Genomic DNA, 12,448 nt, shown 5'->3' on the forward strand with positions numbered 1-12,448 from the left:
TAATATATATATATATATATATATATATATAATATATGTTAATTGTAAAAGAAGAGAGAGATGGCGAATAATCAGCCGCAAATATTGACGCGTTTATAATATATATACATATATGATTGATGCTGCTTCTATAATAATACAATTGCTTGGGCTTCTTTCTTCTATTTAGAAATACTGAAAGCCTTTCAGATTTCCTCATTGTATAATACATTCACTTAGAAAAAAGTGGTGTTTGCAAAACAAAATAGCACTATATACGCACTAATTAAAAAATTCACGCGAATCATTGAATTCGCAAAATGTTACGCAGAATCAATATATCAACAACGATAACGATACTTTTCAAGCCGTAAATATCACATTAGCAACTTTTCGGTCGGTAGCTTTTCTCTCCGCGATAACGGGATATTACAATGTTATCGCATCAGAGATTCTCAAAATAGTTAAAGTAATTATATGATCGAACAAACTCGGGATTGCAATAAATTAATCTCAACCGGTGCACGAAATATTATCTTAACAAATAACGGTTATGTAACGAATAAATATGGTACAATAAAAACAATTAACTATAAATACGATTTTTTTTTCACGTGCAAACGATGGATGATACGTGTTGCGTTAAATCTTTGTTTCTCTGGAAAACAAATTTATATATCGGTGAACTTCGTTAACAAATATTTCCAAGTCTTATCGTTATCTGCCATATGACATTAACCATCGCTACACATCACATTACACAACGATCGACTTCACGTCCTTTTATATTCACATTCATTTAAGTTTCACGTTTTTATATTTTTTCGTCTCTAGTAAATTAACGTTTGTTCTTTTAATTAATTTTCAAAGAAAATTATCAAATATTTTTGTATACAGTTCAGCTTGATATATTATGGATAAATTACCGATCTTGTAGATTGTGACTTGTTGCGTATCCAGGCGATAAATTTATCGGAATACTTTTCCCGAAGAAACAATATAGCATCAGATGAATCATTCAACAAAGCAAAAGCAACAATTACTTTAATATAGACCACGCAAAATGCAAATTGAGTGACAAATCTGAAGTGGTAAATAAGAAAAAATGAAGACTGATGTAATTAGTCCGATAAAAGGAGGAATGCCTCGCGATATTGCGTAACATAAATTCTATAATCGTAAAATGACTTAAACCATCTCTTATTCCTCGCAATGTAATTGCGCGTGATAATACCGATTGGGCGAGACACATGTCTTAAATAAGCGTCTTAAATAATGTGGCAAAGTTTAATTAAAAATTTTGTGCGATATGATGATCTTCTTTTGAGTTTGCCTCTTATTTTCTGTTCTAATTACAATCGCATCCGCTTTTGTTACCTGCGTATTTAAAAAAATTCACGAGTAATAAAAAAACACATTAAAGCGAATGCGCGATATAATTGTAAGAAGTTCCGTCTTATTCGAACATCCAAGGATAAAATTCCTCAAGGATTCAGGAATCCAGTGAATCGAGCACGTGGTTTTGTACCGTGGCGTTTAACACCTTATAAATTATCAGCACGATACGCAGTTCATATATATTCGACCTGCATAACAGCGATTGAACTTGTGAAGCGTGAACCGGACGTGTCTATCCATGCGTAACTAGGAACGTGGTCTGATCTGATATTCTAGAGCGTGCTTTCTAAGATCAAAGATTCTAAAGATGCAAGCATCTACATGGCCTAATTTTGAATAATGTTATTCTCTAGAAAAATTGCCCAAAGGATATACCTGCAAAATTTAACTTTATTTTACGAATACTCACCACCTATTCACACGATATTCATATTAAACTGTACACGAAATTCGAGACGATAAATGTAATGATAGTTACCGATAAAATAGAACTTTTTCATTGTTTACAAGCGAAAAATAAAACAAATATCTCATATTTCTTCTCTTGCACAATGACGCGCTAACTGCGAATTCTCTTCTGCATTGTTTACTTGCAGATACTGGCGCGCCCTACGTATTGTACAAAGATAACATGGAGAGACCCCAGGGTCAGTGGGGCCCGGGGCCGGGATCTCTCCAGGACGGTGGACTGTACCCGCAGCAGCAGCAACAACAGCAGCAGCAACAGGGTTCCTCCTCGTCGGGAAGCCCACAGCAGGCCTGTGGACCTCCGGTCGAGGGCGGCGAAAGTGGTCCTCCGCCCTCGTTAGCCTCGCCCGTGCCCTCACCATATCCTTCGGCGCCTCCCGAGCCTCAATCCTTGACTCCGCCGGACGATGATATACAGTCAAGTCAAGCTACGTCCCAGCAGCAGCAACAACAGCAGCAACAACAAACGCAGCAGCAGGTTCAACAGCAGCAGCAGCAGCAGCAGCAACAGCAGCAGCAGCAGCAGCAGCAGCAGCAGCAGCAGCAGCAGCAACAAGTTCAACAGCCACCTCAGCAGCAGCAACAAACGCAACAGCAAGATCATTCGCCGCAACAACAATTGACTCCTCACACAGAGGTGGATCGCAGCGACTGTTTTCCCGGCGCCGGAGAGCTGCAGCAATATCCGCAGCATTATTTTAAAGAAGCCCGACCGCATCCCTCACCGTCCGTGCCACCGCATATGCTTACGCCCGGCGGCTTCTCCGCGCTACACTATCTCAAGCAACCCGGAGTGATGCTGACGTCTCTCGGCCAAGGCGACGGCGGGCCTGGTCTGGACGCGCATCAGTACGCGAGTCCGGGCGCGCCGAACATGGCGACCGGGCTGCCTGACATCGTGCAGCAGAGCGGTAAATCGTCCAAGGCCGGTAACAGCGATCTACGTCTGTTCAAGTGCTTGACCTGCGGCAAAGATTTTAAGCAGAAATCGACTCTGCTGCAGCACGAGCGGATCCACACAGACAGCCGGCCGTACGGATGTCCGGAGTGCGGCAAGCGGTTCCGTCAGCAATCCCATCTCACGCAGCATCTGCGCATACATGCTAACGAGAAGCCGTACGCTTGCGTATACTGCGAGCGTACGTTCCGGCAGCGTGCCATCCTCAACCAGCATCTGCGCATCCACTCGGGTGAGAAGCCATACCAATGTCCGGAGTGCGGAAAACACTTCCGTCAGAAGGCGATCCTGAATCAGCACGTCCGCACACACCAAGGCGAGCATTTCTCTCTGCCTCCCAGACTCCCCAGAGGGCGTCCACCACAACCAAACACTGACTCACCCACCGGTTCTCACTCATTACTATCGCAACCACCATCGTCACCATCACCATCGGCATCATCGCCATCATCGTCATTATAATCATCACGTTCATTACCGCCGGCGGTACAATAACCCGCATACTAACGATTCATCTCGATTCTCACCTGTCCATCTGCACCAGTGGTGGATTTACAATTTTAGAAAGAACAAAGAGTTACAAATTGACAATACGATATGTCTCGAAATAATAGGGGTAAATTCACGACTGGTCTGTATCAACTACATCCCTCACCAGCTTGCCGGAACGCGCTTTTTCTTTGTTTCAAAAGCTTCCACAACTAACGACGACGAGTACCAGTATCCATCGGCCTCGTTGAAGCTAAGGCCAACCGGCGGGTAAGAACGGTTGAGCTGGACGCGACAGCGCTGGTGAGCTGTGAGATAGAGCAGTCCCTGTCCTCTTTCTATATCCGACTTGTCATCCAACTAACCCAACTGCCCTTTAATAACTCTAGTTCCTCGCGTGTTCCTCCGTTAAAGTGGACATCAGCCTACTACGGATAACTATTTTCTCTAACATTTTTTCTCGTATATACTTACTACTAACAACTTTCAACTGGGAACCGCGATAAATTGGTTTACGGTAATTTCCCAAACAACACAAAAGTTCAAAAGATGCAAACGCTTCGAATCAATCAGAATATCTAATTAAACTGAAACTTTTTTAACATTTGTGTTGTCTGGATGTTTTCACTTAATTTGAACGAATATCTATGAGATCGCACTTAATTCGTGCTACAATTAGCATATAGATAGATTTTATCCTGTATCAATAAACCGTAATCCGGGCTACTAACGTTCCTCTTATCCATCTACCATGGAATACCATCGATGAACCGTGAACCGTTCTCTCGTTACAGACGTGAGTCCACACTTAATCTTCAAGAACGGAATGACGCCGACTCTCTGGCCGCAAGACGTTCCCTTTCCGCCTGAAGAGGGTAAGGAGGAAGTGGCATCGACATTCGGCGACACGGACACGCAGTCGGGTGCGTTCAGTCCGGCGCCGGACGCGAACTCCATCCAGTACCCAGCATACTTCAAAGATCCAAAGGGCGGTAATCACGCGGTCTTTGGCGCAGCTGGCTCGGGCAGCTTTGGTGCCTTGCAGTACATCAAGCAGGGTGGCACGAAAAGCTGTCTACCCGACGTGATACAGCATGGCCGCTCGGCCGGCATGCCGTTGTACGTGCGTTGTCCGATTTGTCAAAAAGAGTTTAAGCAAAAGTCGACGTTACTGCAACACGGGTGTATACACATCGAGTCGCGGCCGTATCCTTGTCCGGAATGTGGCAAGCGATTCCGACAACAGTCCCATCTCACGCAGCATCTGCGCATTCACACGAACGAGAAGCCGTATGGCTGTGTGTATTGTGGACGTAATTTCCGCCAACGCACGATTCTCAATCAGCATCTGCGTATCCATACCGGTGAGAAACCTTACAAGTGCCAGCAGTGTGGCAAGGACTTCCGTCAAAAAGCGATCTTGGACCAGCATACGCGCACTCATCAGGGCGATCGGCCATTCTGTTGTCCGATGCCCAACTGCAGGCGGCGGTTCGCCACCGAGCCCGAGGTGAAGAAACACATCGACAACCACATGAATCCGCATGCGGCCAAAGTGCGCCGGAATTCGAGCGGTGACACGAAACCGCCTGGCACACCTGCGGGCTTAGGTCCGGTACCTGTGCCTCGTGGCCTCACGCCGACGGTTGTCAAGCCGGAGCTTTACTTCCCGCAGTGTTACGCGCCCGCGTTCAATCATCAGCCACCAGTCTCCACCGCGCAGTTCCCCGGTGCCCAGGCGAACGGCGTCTCCGTGACCGGCGAATTCAAGCCACCAACCGGTCTGCCGCCACAGTGACTAACCGTCCATCCTGCCGCCTACTAGCAAGCAGGAATCCCCGCGCTGAGGTTTCAGCGCTGTTTCGGTCCCGCCGCGTTGGAGGCCGACGCAACGTCAAACGCCATCGCCGCCGCCGCCGCCGCCGCCTCTCGATGCGGCCAGCAGCCGATCCAGCAACACTACCCGTGACATTTATCATTGTGCATTTACTAGAGTCTTCTTTATTTTCGTCGTTTCACAACTCGCTCGCTCTTCTTGTTCCATCGCTGCTCAACAGAACCTCAGAACGTCAGAACGTCGCCCAGCTAGTCTTGAGCTCGACGGTGAGAACGGTTTCGTCGTGCAGACCGCCATTACGCGATTATCCGAGAAACATTGCGAAAATGTGTATTATCCGGTCGCTACGTCTCTGGTTGATTGTCGGATAAAATTATCTCCGAGAGAAAACCGCTTTTCTGTCTGAATCGTAGCGCACCGGCTATGATATAAACAGAGAGATATAAATTTCAGGGATATAAATTCGGAGATTTGTTTTTGACACGTCTTGGATTTTTGCGTTGTTTGAAAAGCAAAAGGAAGATACGTGGACTGGGTCACTCCTCTGTGACATTCATCGAATATGCCGTTACATATATCGCGAAAGAAAAGCCGACAATCCTAGTTAGGATTATCGCTATCGTTACACGGTCGTAACCGAGTAACAAACGATAATGCGATTATAGTTGCTCAGGTATCAAACGGTGTCTCGCGACACTCATAGTAAGTTCGTGATATACATTTTCTTCTTTATGTACGTGATCGCGATTAAATGTTTGTTACTTCCTCGCGATCGTCCGTTATTTTCGACTTTTCAGCAGCACATCAGATTAGATCGACCCTTTAGGGATCCCAAGATTAATGCTTCGTTATTGTTGGCGCACACCGATGACAGTCTAGTTAATCCGCCAGCACACGCAAATACCGCTTCTCGCTGCGATCCGCATCTCCAAGTCGTCGAATTCGCACGAAGGACAAACAACGTAAGGGGGACACGGAAAAGCTCGGAAAAGCGGCCGCCGCTCACCGTCGAGTTTCTTACTAGACAGACCAAGGTAAAGTAATCAACGAAGAGTCTCGTCTATTCCTCCGTACGTATTTTTTATAATTAATCGATTACGACGTACCTTCTCGCGTTTCTTTCGTGGACAAGCGAGTAGCACGAGAGTTCGGGGCTTACTCCGCGAGACATAGGTGAATTCAGAGAGATTGACAAGAGAGTTCCCGCGAATCCCTTTGAATCCATCTATCTTCTCGCGAGATGCGAGGTGCATGCGCCGCCCGGGGCGTCACCGCTCACCGTTCAAAATGCCACGTATCGCCAAACGGGTTGAAGATGTTCGATTTCGACCAGACTAAAACGATTGTGATACAATATTTAACTTGCCTATGTTTTAAAAGTTTCGTGGGAGAGAAAGAGAACGAAAGGAAGAATGAATGAGCGAGTGAGTGAGAACGATATATATATATATATATATATAGAGAGAGAGAGAGAGAGAGAGAGAGAGAGAGAGAGAGAGAGTATTTGCTTCTTGAAGGGAGCGCTTACATGACCACGAGAAGAATACCTGTAAATATGTATGTAAAGCCGTTCACTCCAAACAAAAGAAGAAGAACGAGAAGGAACGACGGAGAAAAGTGAAGTATGTGAGCGTGTGCGAATGAGACTGGGTGTGAATGAGACGAAAAAAATAAAAAGTACGACTGAATGAGAGGGTAGAAGAAAGACGATATAGGGGTTGGGGCGGGAAGGCGGGGGAGGGGAAATATGACGAGCAGAAAAGAGGAAGATACGAGAGATTATAGGTAGAATTTACGAGAACGATGCATCCTCCCACTATGCTGAGCCATAGCTTTCAGTAGATCGAGTCGCGACGACGATGATGATCCGCGATAGCACGAAGGGAAAAAGAAACGGAAGAAGAAGAGGTGAGGAGGGGGGTGCAATTCTTGTATACTATAGTAATATTTGAATGTATATTTATACAGGTTATATTATATTCTAACTATATATATGACGATATTTTGAATCGGTTTTAAAATCAGATTGGTGCTGATAAAAGAAACTAGATAAGCAAGTACGAAAAACAAGAGGAGGGAACGTGGAAGAAGGCTGAGACACCGTAGAAGTTAGCGTTTAAGTAGCGTAGACGATAGCGTAGCTCAAAGTAAAGAAAAGACTTTGAAGGACCGCGCTCGCACGGGGTCCGTTCACATCTCGGAGAATTATCATCACTCTTTTAAAAAAAAAAGGGGGAAAAAGGAAAGGAAAAGAAAAAGAAAAACAATTCGTGGCAATACTTAAATGAAGAGCAAAAAAATGGGAGAAGAGAGGGGGAAGAAAGCTTCAACGTATTAGAAGATAATCTTTTAAAATTTCTATATTAAGACGTGTGTGATCTCTCTAATTATTGTACATTACGTAATGAGTCTAAAACTTAGACGACGAGATACGTTAGTATAATTACGATTACGTACGTATTAGGTGTTCTACAGTTAGTCTTTTGTCATTTAGAGACACAGAGATCTGAAGATGATAATTGCGCGGCCATATTCTCTGTGGCCTGTTCGTAGTGCCTCGGAATTGCTGCTCGCGGCAGTGATTTGACCGTATTTTTAGGAAGGTATATTATATTATATTATATTGAGGAACCGCAATTATATTATACTCTCCAATATACAATATTAAAAAAAAGAAAAGGAAAGGGGGGAATCGCGTCGTAAGGTGTCGCGTTAATAAAACGACTCATTAAATTATTATGACGAAAGAAAATCTACTTATATATATCGCGAGGATGAAATAACGACGACGATATAATCGTGGTTGTTGTTCACTGTTGTTTTTGTTGTTCTTATTATTTTTACTTTTCTTTCTCTCGTTCATTACGTATAAAATGTGAAGTTATGAAGAAAAAAAAAGATGGCGAAAGGAAAAATATTGAACGCCGGGAATGGCGGGGTCTCTTCCGGTGGCCGTTCGTAATATTTATGAGTATTATTATTAACGTTGAAATAATTTTAATACTTATCCATGTGTCCTTTTTAGGACACTTCTTCTTTATTGTTCTTGCGGCGAAAAGAAGAAAACGCAAGCAAACTTGTTAGACATTAACGCTAATCTAATTGAGTCGTACTCGAAACATCGATCCGTATGCCTTCGTATACACACATGCGTCTGTAACAAAAATATGACATATTCTTATTATGTTTCGTAGAAACTTTTTGCAATAGCATTTTGGATATGATAAAGTCGCTCAGTAAACAATAAGTGAGTTTAAGATGAAAATCATAAATAATGAAACTAAAATAGGTATACGATTCGTAATCTTTTATAGGCGCAGTACACTTTGAAACTTTTAAAAAGTCGAAAAATGTTTTTGTTTAAAATGTAATTTGAAGTCTTACATTAATATACAAAAAGTTCTAAGTGGATATTCGAATTATTTTTCAAGTTATAGCACTTGAAGTGGACACGCGTATCTACGCATAGATAGTCGATTCAATTGTTGCACTGCAAACAATGTGGATATTGAAGCTAAAATATATACAGAAGAATACAAAACATGGAAGGAATTACATGGAAATGAGTGCTTCATCAATCACGAAGAAAACGCGGAGAACTTTAAACGCGTTTTCTCGAAACTATATTTTGCAAGTGTACATGATTTCTCAAGCTACAATTGACGGATTGGCTTGCAATTTGAAATATATATATATATATATATATATACAAGAAAGTAGTTTTCGTCTGAATTTTATTGATAACATTTTTAGTTTCCATGATATAACAACATTTATAATGTCAAAAAATGTATCAAAAATTGAAACATATATTTCCGTCATTCTTCAAAAAATGAAAAAAAAGCTCGGTCAGACGAAATAGGAAGCATATTATAATTTATGAAACTATTTCGATTTTTTATTTCAGAATAATCAAAATGGCGGAATCATGTACACTGTTTACCTGCATACGCAAAATCACATTCAATATTTTCAATAAAATTTGCAGTATAACAAGTTCAATATATGTATTAATAAAATGCCAAAAGAGGATCATTTATTATTTTTGCAATCCAAACTCAAAACAATCTTCACTTTTAAATTGATCAAAGTATACTGTCCCTTTAAACAGTTTACGAAACTGTATGCAAAGAAGAACTTATTGATTCTTCTTACTTCATTTCTCTATTACTTCATTCTTGCTCCGCGAGTTCTTTAATTGTTATAACTTGCTACCTAATGTTAATTGTTATCACTTATAGCGGTCATTTGCACAAAAATGAAAGAATACACTTCTCTAAGACTTTGAGATTTGGCTCACCGAAAAAAATATAATTAAAAGAAAAATGATCCTTTCATTCCTTTAGTACTATAGAACTTCAAACGTGATCGCACTATAATCGTTTCTCAATTAGAGATTTATATTAATAGTATTCATTTTTATTGTGAACATCTGTTCTTATTTACATGTTTTACTCGTTATCAAAAAGAACAGAATATTTTTATCGATCGATTAAATGTCAGTGTCCGAAATGTTTCTCGTCTTTCACAAATAATATATCAATGATTTATATTATCCCAAAACAGTGACACTCGAATTAAAATTGCAACCGTTTACAAATAACAGCCATAAAACATTTTTTTTAATTACATTTTCTTTTCTTTTTTTTTCGGAACAACTTTTACTTCTAAAAATCTTTAATTATATATATATATATATTTCTTACATTTTGGACGTTAAAAATAATCTGTCTTTTATATATTTTATTTCTCTACGAAACAAAAAACATTAAAAACTCAACTGACGAATGTCCATTACACACAATATACGCGCGATGTAAATTATAAAATAAAATACAAATTTACGAGTACTAATTTATGATGTACAAGAAATTAAACATTTTAAATTAAATTATTTTTGCTCAAAACTTTCTTGTAGCTATAATTAATGGCCGGTTTTTACATGCACTTCTCCTTCGATCCAATTTATGTCAGATCAAAAATCTCAACGACGATGGTCTTATTTCGATCGGTAAAACTCGCCGCGGGAAACATTGCTCGCAAACCGTGTGGTAACGTTGAAAAGAGTAGCGCACTAGGGAAGGAATTTTTCTGGAAAAAATAGAGAAACTGCAACAAGAGGAAAAAGAATTACGTTGACAGCATTTCGAACTTATTCATGCGCACGGCCGATTGTACTTTAAAGAAATCCGTGATAACGAAAATAACCGATTACACAAAGACATATATATAAATATATTAACATAACAGGCCAAGCTTAGAAAAAAAAAAAAGAAGAGGAAGAGATAGAGACACACGCACTCACATTTCCCGACGTAATCTTCTTTCTCTCTAACGAGTCAAAACATTATCGAAAAGCGAATTAAGTTTGATGAGAATCGCGTAAACTGAAAAACGTGAAAACGAAAATAATAACTGTTGTAGACTATGTGTAGATAAAAACAGATATTTGTTTTTTTTTTTTTTATATTATTACTACGAAGTACTCGATATAATTGTATCATTATATCTTATTATTATTACTATATTATTATTTTATTATTAATATTATATTATTATTACTATTATATAATTATTATATTATTATTAAGTTTTATACAAGAGAGATATTACATATGGTGCATTTCTTTTAGTATCGTCACAGTGTTTTCATCACCTTTGTTTTTATTACGCTATATCTGTGCGAAATTCTCTCACTCTGTCTTCATATTCGACAAGAAGTCTTTTTCTTTTTTTTATATGCTGCTATCGATATTAGTCGATTATTAGAGAGAAGTGCTTATGCTTTATTATACTCTAATCTCGCAGTCACAAAATCCGCCGTGTGATATAACAATACGTATATTCGATTGTCGCGAATGAAGAAGAAGCGATGTCGGATTGGTGTTTTTTTTTTTAATCTCTTTTATATATATATTATATATATAAATATTTTATATACATATTGCAAGATGTACTTTGCAAAGAGGAGGAGGGGGAGGGGAGAAGGGGGTCTAGAGTTTTCTGGCCGAATGACAGGGACGTTACTTCGTACTTTAAGTTCCGCATACGCGTGAGAGACCGCAGACTTCGTGGCGAGCTGTTGCGAGCAGGGATGAATTTATATGAAGAAACTAAATGCGGCTTAAGACTGCTCGGAAGGAAAACCACTGAATTAGATTGTAGAAGAATCCGTTTCGGAAGAAAGACAATGGAAAAGAAAGAAATGCAAGATGTATTTCTTCTTCGCTTCTTCGGTTCTCGTAAATGTTATTAGCTACAGACCGCGAAAAATCATCCCGTGCCTGCGAGCGAAACTGGTTCGGGTGGTTAGACGACGTCGGAAGGTTGCGCGGTGCCATTTCGATCGACGAAGAGAAAAGAAAGGAAGCAGCGAGAGGTAGGAGGAGAGAGAGCAAGGCATATGTATTAAGTAGAATCGGCGATGTACTGTGATAACGACATACAACATCCGCTTAATTTCATTTGATCCTATGTCGGAATTATGCGTCAGCCAACTTTCTCGGATATCTCGCAAACGCCGCTCTCTGTCTTTCTCTCCATCTCGTCTCCTGCTCCCTTCGAAATCGCAAAGACGGAGGAAAATCTCGCCGTGTCTGTCGATCGATTTACTATTTTGCAATAACGCCCTCGTCTATCACCTCAACGCCAGCGTTTATCTTTTTTTTTCTTTTTGTTCATCACGTTGCTTTCGTGGATGCGCAGTAAGAACGCCGCGAGTTCGCAGTTAGTCTGTTTTGGAGATAAGATAGCTCGCGTTAGTCTACGTTTGGTTTAATAATGAGCTTTCGTGGATTTGAAAGTGTTTATGTAAATCCATGAATAATCCGTGAGTGGGTCTGGGGAGCTTATCCGATCTGGTTTATCATAAAAAAAATGGACTCGACCAGTTTTATTTGCGCATCCTTGTTGCGACAAGGTAGAATGTATGAACAAATTCCAGGATGTCCAGCTCTCGCCACGAATTCCGTGGTAAATGCGCGATCGTGTATCCGTATACGTAAACGACAGAACAAGCGATCTTGTTTCTTTTCGGTTATTCTTCTTTTTTTTTTTATTGTTTTTCCTTTTTGTAATCGGATGTGTGCTTTCAAAGACAGTGTAGAAAAAGAGACAACGCGTTTATCACAGGCTGCGTCACTCTCGTCGTTCACCGAATGCTCAACATAGATTAGGTTTAAGCTTTATATATATATATATATATATAATAATATTATCTAATGATATATATATATATGTAAATTATTTGTTTTCTCTTTCCCCTCGTAAGACTCAGGGCACGCACCCTCAAACGGGTCGTACCCCACCGACAGGGTGGC

The 12,448-nt window shown here is 40.6% G+C and overlaps 1 protein-coding gene across 1 annotated transcript in view; it reads left to right on the forward strand.

Moving 5' to 3' along the window:
* The window catches only part of LOC105619842 (myeloid zinc finger 1-like), a 21,525-nt gene extending 16,435 nt beyond the window's left edge, over positions 1–5,090 (forward strand). Inside the window, exons 2-3 of the mRNA XM_012201360.1 lie at positions 1,974–3,119; positions 4,087–5,090. Coding sequence (XP_012056750.1) covers positions 1,974–3,119; positions 4,087–5,090 — 2,150 coding nt within the window. The remainder of the gene's footprint in view (positions 1–1,973; positions 3,120–4,086) is intronic.
* Positions 5,091–12,448: the final 7,358 nt, after the last annotated feature.

Source organism: Atta cephalotes, assembly GCF_000143395.1.
Source record: "Atta cephalotes unplaced genomic scaffold scaffold00023, whole genome shotgun sequence".
In the NCBI taxonomy this organism is placed as follows: domain Eukaryota; kingdom Metazoa; phylum Arthropoda; class Insecta; order Hymenoptera; family Formicidae; genus Atta; species Atta cephalotes.